The following is a 15,946-nucleotide window of genomic DNA, read 5'->3' on the forward strand; positions in this document are numbered from 1 at the left end:
CAGGAATGCTACAATGCATAAGATAGTAAGACAAACTTGACTTCATATTGGAGATAAGATATCTCACCAGGACTGCCAAGGTCTACACTGGCTTAGTTACAAACCACAAGCTGTAACCTGTGGGGTTATAACTCGCAGGTCCCCTCCTGGATGTTGCCATACTCAGAGGGAGCTGTTAACATCTCAGTGCTAGGTGACCTTACTAATAGGTAGAGCAGTCTGGTTCACCACTTATTTTGCTCTGGCAATAGATAAAAGAAGTCTAATTCAAGCTTGTAGAAGCTTTTACAGACCTCGTATTTTGAAGAGACAATAGATAGGTTGTCACAAGTTTAGTGTGACAAGTTTATCAACCCCACCTTTGAAACCTCACCGAAACATGCAGCTTAGTGCTGGAAAAGAACAAGCACTAGATAAACAGCCTGGAGTAGGGCAGATTATACAGACAATCATAGAAAGATAAATACTTTTCCTTGCCCGGTTACTATTATAAGCAGAATACAAATGCATACCTCAAAGCCTTGGAGGCGACCCAGGTTCATCATATCATTGCAACGTTTAGGTACAAGGCACATTAATTCAACTGCTTTCTGTTAAGGAAAAAGGATATTGTATTGTTACAAGAGATCAGAGGGTTCCTAAAAGCAATGTGCCAAATAATGAACTTCAATAGCATGACCACTGCTAGCAGATATTCATGGTGCGGCCCTCATGCACTGAAGTTATATGGTAATGTCTAAAAAAGGATGGTGCACCTACAAAGCAGGACTGTGCCTTCATCTTTTACTTCTGACTTAAGATAGAGAGAAATAGCACATTTAGAATACCAGCGGGATCCTCAACTATTGTCAAAGGAATACTGGGGGTTTCATTCCTTCATATAAAGTGTCATTAAATAACATAGCACAATTGTCCAGGACATAAAAACGTACCTCTATATCGGAGCACTCCAGACCAGCTTTTTCACTGTACTTCAGGAAGTCCTAGAGAAAGCAGAAAGGTTTGCATTAAGGCACTTCAGAAAGAGAAAACAAAAGATGCCAGTTTGAAAAAGAAAAAGCATATTCAGCGTGTGATTTTCTGAGAAGGAACTTGCTAATATTAATAAATTCATCTTCAGAGGTTGCTGAACATCATAACCACTTTATAGATATGGAAAAGGGGTGCGGATGGTTGCTGAAAACATCACAGAAAAAAGACAAAGCTGGGATTAGCCTTTGGGAATGCTTACTTGTTCCCTGTCTCAAGCCACAAGACCACACACACTTGAAGATTTTGCTTTTGCCATTTCAGGGAATACGCTGCTGTCTCTTTGCTGGTGCGCAATTACCAAACTGTGGTCTGATGGCAGCCTGCTTGAGATGAGTTCAAAAAAGAGAAGAAACCAGCTCAGAGCCCCAGTACTGCTGGAGATTACAGGGTAGGGTTCAGACATGCCTAATTTTAGATATTAGCTTGAGACCCCTAGGAATGAATTTTCAGAAATGCTAAGTAATTGGCATCGTGGATAAAGTCAGCAGCAGAAGGCATCAGAATATTCTGGAAATAAGTTTCTTATGCTAATTTGAAGAGACATATTCAGAAACAGAGGCTATAGCATTTATTACAAGCATGCCATTCAGTATGAAAGACAGACTTTATTAGCATTCTTCATAGAATCACAGAATGGTTTAGGTTGGAAGGGACCTTTAAGATAACCTAGTTCCAAACCCTGCTTCCATGGGCAGGGTCACTTTTGCATCTTTATTGCAATTTAAAAAAATTCAATGAAAATTTGCTCTGAAACAGAGGAAAAAAATTCCTATTTGAAGTTTACTCTTCTATAAAAAAAGTCCAGTAGAAATTTAAAAAAAAATAAATCTTTTTATTATCCTAAATTGCAAACTACTCTCACAGATGTGGCCCTCCCGCTCTCTGGATGTTTTCCATGGGACTCTGTCATTGCATGCCCATGTTTAAGCAGACCCTTCTTTCTTCTTAATTTGATGAAGTTATGCCTCAGTTAAAACTATGGCTCATTTAAAATAACAGTATCTGATGCAAGAGGCAGACTATAGTTTAGCATAAACTGTATCTTTCCACTCACCTTGAGAAGAAGCTGGTATTTAGTTATTCTTTGAATGGGTTTGATCAGAAAGTCACTGATGGTTAGCCGTTGGCTTATTTCCTGTTGAACCTCCTAAAATTGAGGATTAAAAACAATTGCAAGCAATCACAGAGCAAGACAGAGAAGATGATAAAATGTCTCGGCAGACTTATTTCCACAGAAAGTTGATCTGTTCTTAATCTTTTGTTTGCAAGAGGCAATTTTAAAGGATTTAAAAATCTGGCATATCCTATTTAGGCAAGGCCTGGGTAAAAGTCATGACTGAGCTAGAAGGCATTGGAAAGCACAGGATCCCTTCCCCCTTTGAGCTGACCGAGCAGGGCTGCAAGGTCTGGACACCGCTCTTTCCACTGCAGCGGGGATTAGCTCACAAACAAGTCCTGCAGAGCATGCGTCATGCCCTTGGGTGAAACGAAACATCCTTCCCTTGTTAAACAAGCTTCTTTCACATTAATATCTACATGTGGCTCGTCCCAAAGATTTCTGGAAACAGACAAACTTATTGGGAATTTATGAGAGGCACCACCCAGTTCCTATGACTTTTACCTCCTCCCCTACTTGTAGACTACAGATTTAAAAATCTTATTTTATTTTGAACAGAAATCAATGCAGTTGTGGCACTCGGATAGTTAGTACGGGATGAAATATTTACTAGAAATTAACAACATGAGGATTTGAAATAAATAAAATAATAACATTTTTCCCTATAGCAGAGACCTTAGCAGCACGTGCAGTATCAAAATATTCTAGAGTTTGTTTTAGATAAACCCCACAGGTCACAAAATAGTCTACTTGACTAGGACTCACAGCTGTAAGTAGCAGTAAGGTATAATAAGCAATCCTTACCTCAAAGTATGCCTCATACTCAGCTACTATGTATTCAGATCGTGGCTTGTTTTGGCAATATACCACATACATGTGTAATCGCCGCTCCTGTGAAAGCAAGAGGCACAGCAGCCCGGTGAGATAGTGGCTACTGTTCCGTTCTGCTATTAAAAGCTGGCAGAAAGTTGCTATGATGTTCTGCTTGGTCCTCCTTATTTTTTGTTTAATCAAAGGTTTAGTTTGCTGAAATAGGAAAGTAAATTGACAACTGGTTCTGTTCTCCACTTCTGCACCTTAGGCAAGGGGAGGTTTCCATGGGGGTAGCCAGTTAAGGGATGCCATCCCCACACTGGTAGGTCTGAAATTCGCTATAGAGTTGTGCTCTGACTAATATCACACCAACATGTCAATCATAGCAGTTGGCAATAATTATATTACCCGCCATAATTGTATTTTGGCAGATGTCCTTGGCCACATCAATTTTGCCCACAAAATAAGAAGTCTGCAGGAAGGCAATGATTAATGCTTTAGTTCAATCCAGCTGCTCACTGAAGATGCATAACTATAGGGCTACTTTATGTTTAAATTAAGTTTAGACATGTAAAAGTATCAAGGCAACACAAACAGATGTTTTTGGAAAGGAGTCATCACACCCTAAGTGACAATTACATTAGAGATACGTAACAAAATAAAACTTACATGCTTAATAAAAAGCTGTGCTAAACGGTCAGGTTCTTGAAGACATTTTTCCAGTTCGGCCAGGAAAAAGCTGAAAGAAAGGATATTAACATTTCAGAATACTTTTTTAGGTCATCCCAGCAGCAAACTAGTTTCCTTCAGATATATTGGTGCAATTTTAGCTATAGTATTCAGTAATAAATGAACAGGTAAGCTTGGCTTCAGCCCTTAATGGTGGGATTTCTAAAACACTAAATGAGAGCTGTGAAATATGGAGGTCTTGTCTCGCAAACTATCTGCTCTGCTTTATTATTACAGTGGTTTCAATTTTTAAAAGTGCCAATTACTATCTAATTGCAAGAGCTGCTTTCCTTCACTGAGAACTCCCAAAGTAAAACTTTTCCATATACCAAAATGCTTATGAAAACTCAACTGAAGCTTTACCAGGAGTTCTCAGTTGCATGAGCAGATTTGGAGTACTGGTCAACATGAAAGAGATGCAGAAGTATCCACTTGGATAAACAAATCAACACATTTTTGCTGGTGGAATTTTGGTGTGTTCTGTTTTTCACTGTTTTTCAGTATATTACTGTTAGTAATATACTGTAATTCATAATAGTAAGAATAATTAATAAACACTGCCTCTATCCTGGCCTGCAGCTTTGGCAAGGTCATTCGTTTTAGCTTGAATGCCCTTACCAAGAATACACTGGGGTGCCTAAAAGTGAGGTAAAAGCAGCTAAATTAAGCTTGAAAATACTGGTAGGCTTTTCTAACTGGTAGGCAAATCCTTACAATCTCCCTTTTCATGATCTTCCTCTTTTCGCTTGCAGGATTTCTGTCTCAGATGCCCCCATGGATTTGCTACAGTAGCTGGATTTGGTGAGAGGACATGCCTGCAATGGGCTGGTCCCAAGAAATCCCAGAACCTCAAAAAAAGATGCACATTGGACAGCTGTCCCAACTATTGCTACCGTCAGATACAGCTGCTTCCATAACTCAGTCCTCTATAAATGTTAAATTCATCTGCATATAGTCTTCTTGACACAGATATGAAGAACTAAATATTGGGAATCCTTCCCTATGTGTTACAGAAAATTCCTATCATCACACTTAAACAATGAATGGCATTGGTAAAAACTGGTATCAACTTAATATATGGTGAAGCTTTTTCTGACATTTTTTTGTTTTCTGCTCACAAGATGGGAAGGACACTGTGTTTCCTGGCTGAGGGAAATGTCCAGAGCTGAAGGAAGATCCAGCCCAGAGGCCATTGCTCAAGCCTGCACATGCATGCTCAAATTCTAGTGAGCAGGAGCTGTAGAGTATTTCTGAGCAGCAGAGTTGAAACAATGACCTTATTGTCCATAAGCAAGACACTGCTGTTCATAAAGTTACAGTGGAAATGGCCCAGGGTTTGACATAAGCCTCGTGTTGCCAGCAGCTTTTCAAAAGCTACTTGTATGGGTAAGATTTTCAAGGAACAGAGTTCCTAACTCAGAGTCAAAAGCATCAACTAGGTGTCGTGGTTTAGCCCCAGCTGGCAACCAAGCACCACCCAGCTGCTCGTTCACCCACCCCTCCGGTGGGATGGGGGAGAGAATCTGAAGAGCAAAAGTAAGAAAACTTGTGGGTTGAGATAAGAACAGTTTAATAACTGAAATAAAATATAATAAATTACTAATACCAATGCTAATACTAAATTGTAATGAAAAGGAAAACAACAAGAGAAAGAGAGAAACAAAACCCAGGAAAAACAAAGTGATGCAACCGCTCACCACCTGCTGACCGATGCCCAGCCTGTCCCTGAGCAGCGAGGGCCAACTCCCCTCAGTTTATGTACTGAACATGATGTCATACGGTATGGAATAGCCCTTTGGCCAGTTGGGGTCAGCTGCCCTGGCTGTGCCCCCTCCCAGCTTCCTGTGCCCCTGGCGGAGCAGGGGAAGCCGAAAAAGTCCTTGGCTGGTGTACATTAGTAACATCAGTGAGTTATCAACACTATTCTCATCCTAAATCCAAAACACAGCACTGTACCAGCTAGTAGGAAGAAAATTCTCTATTGCAGCTGAAACCAGGACACTAGGCCAAAGAAGTCAGAGCTGTCACATGGGATGGATCTTGAAGGTATTTGCATTTTATCACCCTACTAGCCAAATACTGCTGGTATGGTCAGCCTTTGTGATCCTATCAGCTGCATGTGAAGATATTCATGTTGTTGAGAACCACAAGACACACAGGAAGGAAACCATGGCTTCCCAGCATTGCTACTGCTCATCAGTGGGAAGAATTGAGCCTACAACTGTGACCCAAGAAACACAACTACAGCAGCCTCAGTAGCTTTTTTGAGCATCCAGCAAGTACCCCACAAGCAGCAACTCTCTGGGAGCCATGTTGGGACTGCTTATGAGCAGTAGCTCAGGAGCTGTGGATGGACCACAGTGGTATCTCCCGTTGAGCCTCTTGCTGTGGCTCCCCAGCAAGGAGTGTCAGAGCCGTTGGCAGCACAATACTGACACAGAGCAGACTCTCTTGCGTGCAACATTTCTGTCACACTGACCAGCTCTCCTGGCATGGTGTTTGAGCCAGCCAGTACCTGTGATCAGAGACAGCATGACAAACACCCTCCCATGAAGCCAGGCAGTGCAAAGCTATAGCCCACCACAGTTTTTTTCACTGGGAAAAATGATTTTATGTAAGACCGATGCTTTGTATCATGCAGTTGTGCCGGTTTTGGCTGGATAGACAAAGCCATATATCAGGATCTAGTGTATCATGAAACTGTGGCTAAAAGCACATGGATTAGAACATGTTCTCAGGATTCAAGGTAGCCATGATTTGTGAAGTTATTAAGCAGCACTTACAAACCAACAGAGACCATTTAAAGTGAGGCAACGTCCTTTGGAAGTTCAGCCCTGAATGACCTGCTGATGTTCAATTAAAAGCAGCTTAGACATACAGACACCATATACCCCAATCCTTTATGGACGAGTGGTTGGAAAGGTGCTTAAAAAGGCACCAAACCAAAAACTTACTCTTTATGCCAGTCATAGATCTGGTGAATATTGCCAAATACAATCTTGTCTTTCCCTTTCATATCTTCAGAAACTCCTTTTTCTTCTATCCTCTTCATGAAGCCCTTTAGGATTAATGATCAGTGATTAGCAAAGGGTTCATTTGAAGGGGGAGCATAATTATGCTCTTTTCTTTCCAAAGAAGCAGAAGTTCAATGTCAGAGTTTTTTGCATTGAAAATGCTTAAAATACCTTTTGTCCAATTTAAAACCAGAAACCCATCTAGATACTTTAAATTACAGTTTGCTTAAAAGAAAACTAAAGGATTTATTCTGAATATCTACAATGTTTATACAAACCGTTATTAGATGTCATTGAAGTGACAAGTGCAATTAGAAGATAGAAGTTAAACAAAAGTAGTTCATCAGGCTCGTGGCTTCTCTGGTAAGAGGAAGAAGCCAGACTCTGTATAACAGAGTCCTTCCATTCATCACCGTGAGTGTTTTGCGGGAGCACAAAGCCAAGCAGTAAATTCAAAGAGTCACATGAACAGGATTTCTCACACCTCCTGAGAGTTTCTCTACAAGTTTTTTGAGCACTGCAGCCCTGTCTGGTTTGCCAGTGGTGCATGATTTAAACAGAAGACAACACAAAGGTCTTCAGGTTTGGAAGCTGTTGAAAATCACTGTTACGCTGATAATTATCCTTGGACTAGTGAATACCAAAAGCATGGCCGAAAGCCCACTTAAATCATGTACCTCCAGTTCTGAGTCCTTACTGGGAAGAAAACTGGACCCTGCATGTGAGTCAGCTCTGACAGGTGTTCCCTAGGGATCAGTTGAAGCTTAAAAAACAAGTTGACGCTTAAAAAACTACAACTGTTTTGGAGAAAAAAAAGGACAAATAAAAAAAAAAAAGCCCTCTATTTTATCTCAAGTCTTTTTGCAAAACAATAATCCATGGGCCACACGTGCATCTCAGCACAGATCCAAACCCAGCTTCTGGAAAGGTATTCAGACATAGGACTTTAGTCCAGGTGCAAACTCAAGTGAAGTATGTGTTACCATTACTCTCTATGACAGCAAGAAATGCATGAAATAGGTGGTAGGAGCAGAAGTTATTCTCCACTGCTGCGCTCAAGACTGCATTAGAGCAGAAAGAGTTTGTCACAAGCAGGGTAGCCAAGAAAAACCTTTGCACACTGGAGCTGAAACCTAAAATACAACTTTTGTTAGATGGAAACAAAAATAGTTTCCAAAACCATTTCTTTTTGTTTCTGTCAACATGGAAAGGGGACCATGGCAGCAGAGTGCAAAATAAAGCAGTTTGTTCCTCATGCTGTATTTTTTGTTGTTGTCACTTTTCAGCGTGGTGCTTTTTAGTGGGAAAATGTTTTGCATAGCAGGCTTTCCTTCAGCTCACCTCCACAACAGTTCCCAAGTCTTTGACGTAGTCTTTTTCAGTCTGTACCAGTTCATTTAAGACAAACCTAAATTAAAACAGAACACACACATATTTGACCATATTCCTTGATGTTACTGTTTGTTCCTCTTACCACATATTACTGCACTGTCATTCCAGGTCATGTAACACAACTCACTCTTCACTCACGTACAGCTCAGTGGAACATAAATGACAAAACCGTCACATTTCAGGTCAGGGTAGTTTCAATTCTCTCAACCACTTTTTCCTCCTACCCCTCTTCCCGCCCCCCCCACCCCCATCCCAGGATGGTGCAAGAGCAGCAGCACAACTGGCTGCCTGTACTTTGAACTACCCCTCCCTGCTCTCCTCTCCTCCAACGCACATGCAGCCCTCCTGATAAGGGATGGACACACATCCTGACCCATTCTGCAGCAAGCAGCACAGGATTTCTTGCCCCTGTCCCTCTGGCTTTGCCCAAGATTCATCAATTAAGTTTTAATTTGGAAGTTTCAAACACTTGGAAAACAAACCTCCCTTCCTGTCATAACCAAGAGTTTAATCTTTCAGACTAGGTAACCTGTGTGTGGGTGTCAAATGCTTTACACTGATTTCAGAGCTAATAATCCTGGGCAGGAGAGTCATCTAATGAAGGCCTGATACATGCAAACAACTGCAAACTGAAAAAGCCTCTCCTTCATAAGTCAAACTGACTAATCACATAATGTTCTTCCGAGGACAATTTCAAAAAGTTGCAGACAGTTTGCTTCTCAGTTACGCCAATACATAGATTCGGCACATGACAAACTCCATATGTGTTCAAGTTCACTACGGCAGTAACAAGGCTAACAAGATAGAGGAGTGCTTTCATGTCTAATATCACTCTGTTCACATCAATCAGCAGACTGACCCACTTGAAATGATAGGGCTGAGGGCAAACAGTGCTAAGATAAAAGCCTGGTTGAAAATATCTAGAGAAAAAAAAAGTAGGCTGGGTGTTGCAAGGAGAGACTCAGTTACGAGAGGCTATTGAGAAAACAAATTCTGCTCCTGCTGCACTCGCAACGTGTCCCTTGCTCCGACAGAGCAGAGGACGTACCTAAGACACGTGGCAGGAAGAGGTCAAACAGCTTCTTGTTCATTTGAGAGTGAAATCCAGCCAGCTTGGCAGAAGGCAGGGCTGGCAGCAGCAATGCCAGATGCTTGTGCTCTCCGAAGTGCCCTGCCAAGATGTGTGCCTGGGTAGTAAACATACACAGGGCAAAAGGCTGCTCTTTTACAAAGCAGCAGCGTGTGGCCCGAACAAGCGCATGCCGTACAGTCCCCTCTCACTGGCTGACCCACCGTGCCCTTGCAAAAGGCTTGCCACCTCTCCTCCGTGTGGGGAGGCATGCCGGGAAGTTACTTTTCAGCTCGCACCATCTCTGTCTGCATTGCTCCCCATGAACACAGAGAGCTGCTGAAAAGATGGGGAGAACCTCTCCCATCTGCCCACCGCCTCTCCCATACCTGGACTCCTTTGGTTTGAGTTACTGCAAGTATACATCTGGCCAAATCCTGCTCTAAAAATGAAGCAGCAGGTAGCTGTAGTACTTAATGTTGCCCCACATACAGGCAGGTGGGTTTGAATTAAAAATCAGTGCGGTGGCCAGGTGTCTAGCAGGTGGACAGACTAAACCTGCAAATTTACACTTCTTTTAGGAACCAGGGTCTGCATGTCCACTTCTTACCTTAAACTCAGCACCAGCATTCCTCCAGCTCCCCTCTTCCCAGCAAGCAGAAAAATCAACCTTCACCCTCTCTATTAGTCCTCTGAAGCCTACCTGACATGGGACCTTAGAGGCACTCCCAAATTTAAGTTTTCTAAGATGTCTGCTGCCAAAAATTCAAGTCCACCCATCTCTTGATCCAATAACATGCAGCAAGGGCAGGCAGTCGCTTGGAAAGCGCCTGCCCTGGTCAGCAGCAGGTATTGACTACACCGCTGTATTTAAAATGTCATGAACTGGAACTAGGATAGAGCCTCCTCACTTCTGAGTAAGTCTGAATATCTGGATATCTTCGTACCTCTGTATTAAATCTATACTGAACAATGCTACTTGATGAGACTATTGCCTTTTCACTCATAGAAATGCAGCGATCAAGTCTGATGGAATAGGAGTTTCCTAACACTAAGGCTAACTGCTGGCAAGCACATGCTGCCAGAGACGCAGGAAGTTACTGCCCATGCCTGCGCAAGGATTCAGCTGCTGGTTTGTGGGGAATGGGGGGGTCACAGCTCAAGTTTGGAACTCAGATGCCTTATACAGCTATGGAATTAAACACAGTGAGCTGCAGAGGTACAAAACACAGACACAAAGGAGCTGGAGAGGAGACAGATGTCTTGTGCTGAAGGCCACTAGCAGGTGGTCCTAAACATCCTGGCATTTAGGAAATGTGGATGGAGGCAGCCACTAATTACACGTAACACGCTGCCAGTCCCCCTGCCAGAAGTCTTGCACGCTTGAAAGAGTTACTGTACCTATGCTTACAGTGGCAAAGGTCTCTGCACTAAAACTGCAACCTGCAGTTAGTTGCCAGTTATTTGATTAAAGAATTGCTACCAGAGAAACCCAAGAACTTGCACTATTGAGGAGCTTTTAGGAGACAGGCGTGGGCAGAGCTGTTCCCTGCGGGAAGGCTGACAGATGTCTGCTAAAAAACTTGTCCCATTCAGAAACACATCCAGGAGTGTCGTGTCCCTGCCAGCTGCTGGGACCTGATCCAGTCCCTCACTTGTATTGCTTCTCTGGCTTCCTACAACAAACTGCAGGAGCAAATCATGCCTTTCACAGATCTGTGACACTTTGCTCCTGCTTCCTCGTCTATACTTAATCACCTCCTTGTCCCCCCCTGACTTGGTTTCCTTCCCTGCTTGGCATCTTTCCCAGATGGGCTGCTCTTCTTCCACCTCTCACCTTGCCACACTCCAATAAGACCTGTATGGACCCATTACTTTTCCTATCAATGCACAATTTGATTAGATGATTGCAGTTTCCATGGTTAGTGTAACAGGCAGTATAAAGAAAGCAGCTACCGGAGCTCTCTTGCACATAATTCTTGATTCTGTTTCCCCAATTCTCTGCATCTTTCAGCCTAACCATGCATTTAAGAAATGCTTTAATCATGATAATCTTTGAAGGCACAAGGTTTATTTCTGTTACATTTATGGGAGTGCACAGCTAATTTTAAAAAACAACTTTCATAAGCTGTCACAATTTCCTTCCTCTCCCATTACCATGAGCATGAGGGTTTCCCAAATGAAACTTTCTCTTCAGTGGTGTGTTTCCACCACAAATGCATCTGAATTCTGCCCCTTCTTTTGCTAATAGCTAAGGCAAAAAAATATTATCTCATTCAAAAAATCCTAGTGGGATTCTCTGTTCTTTTCCTTGAAGGTAGCTAACAAGGTCAACCACATAACCCCCTTTGAGAGCTGATTTCACCCCTGGCAACACAGTAATTACCAAGGCAAACATCTCAGTAATACTTGTCTAGATGTTCAGAGGCTTTTACAGCAACAGATACTTGCTACCTGGGGTAAAAGCTGCACATTTTAAAGAGTGATGATGAACTTCCTGGGTGTGCAAGTGCTTTTATAAAGTATTTTTACAGGTTGAGAAAAATCAGAGGCAAGCAGAACACAATTTTACTCCCAGTTCCATGCTCATTCACTGACTACAAAGTTTGCTTTCAGTGCAGCTATGTGCGTGTCCCTCCTTGGGTGCATAATTCAGAAAGAACCATCAAGACAACTTACATCCTGCCTCTCATTGCTTTGGCTTTTTGTTCCTCTTCAAGGTTTCGTGGGGGAGTAGAAGGCGTCATTCCTTCATTTAAGCAGCCAGTGGCATCTTTCAAGCTTCCTCGGTAAGATCCTCCTTCAAGGGTCTAAAAAACCCCAAAGAACAATAGAATAAACATTACCCTTGAACTCCAGCATCACTGTTATCTTCTGTTTCAAGTCAGTTCTGCGATCAACACTGCAGTGTAAAACCAAGCAGAGGATTCAGCAATACTTTCCCGTGGGACTTAGTGAAACACAACCAGGTTTTAAGTTGATATAAGATCCCCCCTCAAGAAAGCATTAAAACAGAGATTATGTCCTTTTGCCAGAAGGTGGAAAAAAGATGTTCCAGTAGCCCCAGGATGAGAAAACTTTTCCAAATGATTTCAAAACAACCTGAATATCCTGGTGTCTCAATCAGAACCAGCGTTAGGCTACATGTGGTCAGTGTTTCCCTGTCAAAGACTGAATGGGGATTCTTGGTAGTGAAGTAAAACCCAAAATGAAACAGAACTAGATGGATACATAGTAACATTCCGCAATAATTAAAGGTTTCCCCCAAATCCCTAGAAAGTAATTGCAATTGACCTAACAGCCTGCATGCTGGGGAGAGAAAATAAAATAACCTCTGAAAATACATCTAGCTGGATTAATGAAATTCTTTTCAATTTGTTAGTCCCTTGATGGAATAAAACTATTTTGGGTAAATTTTCTGGGAATGTCCTCGGTTTCCCATGTCACAAAGAGCTCCTTCAGCACTTACTCCTTATCAAGCACCCTCTGAAGGCAGACTATCTTCATGTACCCACATCTCAAACTCAGAAAATACCAAAACCCTCTGAAATGATTGGCTAGAAAAAGCTGCTTGCACAGACTTACAGTAATTTAATGATCACTGTGGGGTTTTTTGTTTTGTTTTTACTCTCTTCATGTTCCAGTATACGTAAGGAAATGAACCTTTGTAGGCTCATCATAACCCTGCTTTAATCCTGACTTGTTAATTAAATTAAACTTGCTCAAAGCAATAATCTACCTAATTTTAGAGGTCCTGGGAGCTTTTATATTAACATTCTGAACTGTTTCAAGGAAAACTTAAGAGAAGCCAAGATACAAAACAGGATTTAGTCCTCGTCCAGCAGACATGGGACCAGACACAGAGGGTGCACGATACTGAAATTTTTGAACAAACTAAACCCAGAGCATTTTTATCGCTTACTCCACCCCCTGTCAGATAGAGTTGACAAGGCAAATTAAAAGTGACATGTGAATCTTTGTAAAAATAAAGCACAGCTGTGATATCTCAAGCAATTCTACTCTTTAGAGGGTCTTGTCAGGGAAGTCAGAATACTAAACAAATTCGCATGTTGGGTAGTAAAACTCCTGAGCCTCAGAACAAGCTTTAAAACAAAACAAAATATCCCACTGTGTAAAATATTTGAAAAAATACCAACAAGACTCCAGAAAGAGTACAGTATAGTAGCTCATACTCTGCAAAGCCCGCTCGAAAAGCACCTTTTGACTCTGCAGCTCAGAGCCTACATGGCAATGTGAGATGTAGGCTTCATCTCACGTGAGGAGCAAAAACATTAGATACTCTACTGAGAAGCAGAGCACATAGGGTTAATAAAAGCATAGCAGATGAAGATGGAAAGCAAGGAAACCAGAAACAAGAGGTAGACTTCAAAGCCCTTCCTTAGAGCCATATTAGGCCTGTTGTGTACATGGTTTTCACAACACTAAACTTACCAGCTTACTTTTGACCAACTTTTCTATTGCACTGACAAGGTCCGCAGCAGTTGGGACATCGGAGGAGCTCTGTCGAGCAGCTAGCAAAGAAGAGGACTGCAAGACACCAGGTTGCAAAGGAAAAGCAAGTTAGCAGGATGAGAAGGGAGTAGGAAACCAGCGGTCAGTGAAGCAGCTTCTGAGACAGGAGAACGAACGTGGAAGGGGAGCAGGAGGGTTAGAGGACCACATGCATGGTCAGGTAAGTGAGCGTCGTCGTATCAGACAAGCACAGAATTGCCATCCACTTCTGGCTGCACATCTACCTGCAACAGTTCCGAGGCTGGGAACCAAGGAACAGCGTCAAAGAACTGAAGTTCATTTGCAACCAGGCTACAATACTCTTAATGTCTGTTGGTTCCTCCTTCAAAAGACATCTACGGTCTTACAGGCTCCAGAAAATTGATCTTCTTACTGCAGATGTAAGAAATTACCCCTTCCTCCATACATACATATTTAATAAATGCAGTTAAGTACAAGGTACGCACAGGCAATAGGGGAGAGAGACAGGGGGGAACAAATCATTCCCCCTCCCTTCCCCACAGATCAATTGCAACTCCAAATGAACTCAGATGACACCTCCCCTTCACGCAACTTCAGCCATCTAAAATGTGTGTCTTTTCTCTCCCCTCTCTGCAATCAGAGAAATCAGAAAATTCCCCTACATATCTCATTTATCCTAGGTACCTGGCTCAGGAGGGCAGAAACACTCTTTGGAGATGCCCACTTTTCCCTATTTATATTAGAATATTTTCAGTCTCGCTTCTCTATGTCTGTCTCTTGGTCTCAGGTATTTGATTTTAAGTGCCTGACATATAATGTCTTTGGATGTCTCTACACTCAGGTATAGCCAGGGCCAATAGCTGCTGGTTGTTACAAATCTCCAGAAACACCAAGACCTCATCAATGCGCTACCCAAGCATCCCCCATGGCACTGCGAAGATTGGCCTCTGTGTGAAATACTCAGTTTTAGTTTAAGTTTTTTGCTCTGTATGGGCCTCTTCATCCCTTGGTCTTTGTCCTAAGAAACCTCACTTTGAAAACCCAAACTCATGCGATAACTATGGGAATCGGTATTTATTAGCTCACCTATATGTACATTTCTTCTGAATGAAACACCAGCACTGACTAAAAGTGTAAGCCCTTTGATAACCTGCTTTTGGCAGGCTGACACGGACTAAAGCATGGCTATTTTTTTATAAATTCTTCACTGACATTATTAAAAAGCTTATCCATCTCTCAGCTGCTTAATAAAGGTCTTCTGGAGAGCACCTATTTCAGCAAAGTCACCGTGCAGGTGCCAACGAGCACGCATCTGAGATTAAATAGTGCTTGGGGAGCGAGACGTGGAAATGCGATGGCAGGAATTGGGCAGCTGGCCACCTCTTTAAGCGGCCCTTTGGGCAGGTTGCTCATGTTGAGTGACACAGTCCCAGGAGGAGGAAAAAAAAGGCAAATGAGACCAAGCCAAAGCAGCCTTGTGACAGAGCAGAAGCGTGAACAGCCTGCCACTCATCATCTGTCTTTCACAAATAATACATCTAATCAACAGTTCTAATTACAACAACAACAAAACCTACAGGTAATCAGGCTGGTAATTGAGGAATTAGGCTGGTAATGCAGGAATCTCATACAAATGTAAAAGCTCAGCCTGTTTCACCTGCAATGCAGACAGACATGTCTAGGAAAATAAAGACTGAAAATAGGGACTTTTTGTCAAGAGATACTGGACAAATACATAGACAATAACTGTCAAACATAACCATTCCCGCAGGAGGAGTCCAATTTTTGGAGGCACTAAACAGCTGTTGCTCTCACTTCTTTTAACTGAAATTGCTCAATAGCTCTGAAAAGTAAATAACTGCAGGATTTTGAAGGGAGCATGGAAACATTTGCTGCCTACAAGTCTTTCAGGGTAAAATAAAATTCTCCTGTGATTGACAAAAGAGTCTGGTTTGTGTGGGGCAAATCGAAAAACAGGATTTCTGTTTCCCAGGAAGTAAATAATGCATTTCTAATATGAAGATACCTTGCAATTTGTCTTTATAAAAGCCTCCAAGAGCAGCGAGGCACAATTATTGCTGAGGGAAAGGTGCCACCCCCCGCACCATGCAGACATCTCCCACCTACCACTGCTACTTCCCCACACTGCTGCTGGTCCAACCTAAGCCTGTCCCTGTAAGGAGTAGCAGGACATGAGCGGGGAGCTCTGCCCAAATTAACACCGTTGAAGAGCTTTTGGCTCCAGCGTGACTCCAACATTGCTAATGTGGTACTCCTGTGCCAGGG

The 15,946-nt window shown here is 42.4% G+C and overlaps 1 protein-coding gene across 1 annotated transcript in view; it reads right to left on the reverse strand.

Moving 5' to 3' along the window:
- KALRN (kalirin RhoGEF kinase) overlaps window positions 1–15,946 on the reverse strand; it is a 363,097-nt gene that overhangs the window by 39,597 nt on the left and 307,554 nt on the right. The window contains exons 38-46 of the mRNA XM_035896306.1: window positions 13,619–13,714; window positions 11,846–11,976; window positions 8,047–8,113; window positions 6,646–6,749; window positions 3,632–3,701; window positions 2,954–3,040; window positions 2,087–2,179; window positions 933–983; window positions 513–590 (exon numbers count right to left, since the gene is read on the reverse strand). Coding sequence (XP_035752199.1) covers window positions 513–590; window positions 933–983; window positions 2,087–2,179; window positions 2,954–3,040; window positions 3,632–3,701; window positions 6,646–6,749; window positions 8,047–8,113; window positions 11,846–11,976; window positions 13,619–13,714 — 777 coding nt within the window. The remainder of the gene's footprint in view (window positions 1–512; window positions 591–932; window positions 984–2,086; window positions 2,180–2,953; window positions 3,041–3,631; window positions 3,702–6,645; window positions 6,750–8,046; window positions 8,114–11,845; window positions 11,977–13,618; window positions 13,715–15,946) is intronic.

This window comes from Egretta garzetta, unplaced genomic scaffold (genome assembly GCF_000687185.1).
Source record: "Egretta garzetta isolate BGI_Z169 unplaced genomic scaffold, ASM68718v1 scaffold326, whole genome shotgun sequence".
NCBI lineage: Eukaryota > Metazoa > Chordata > Aves > Pelecaniformes > Ardeidae > Egretta > Egretta garzetta.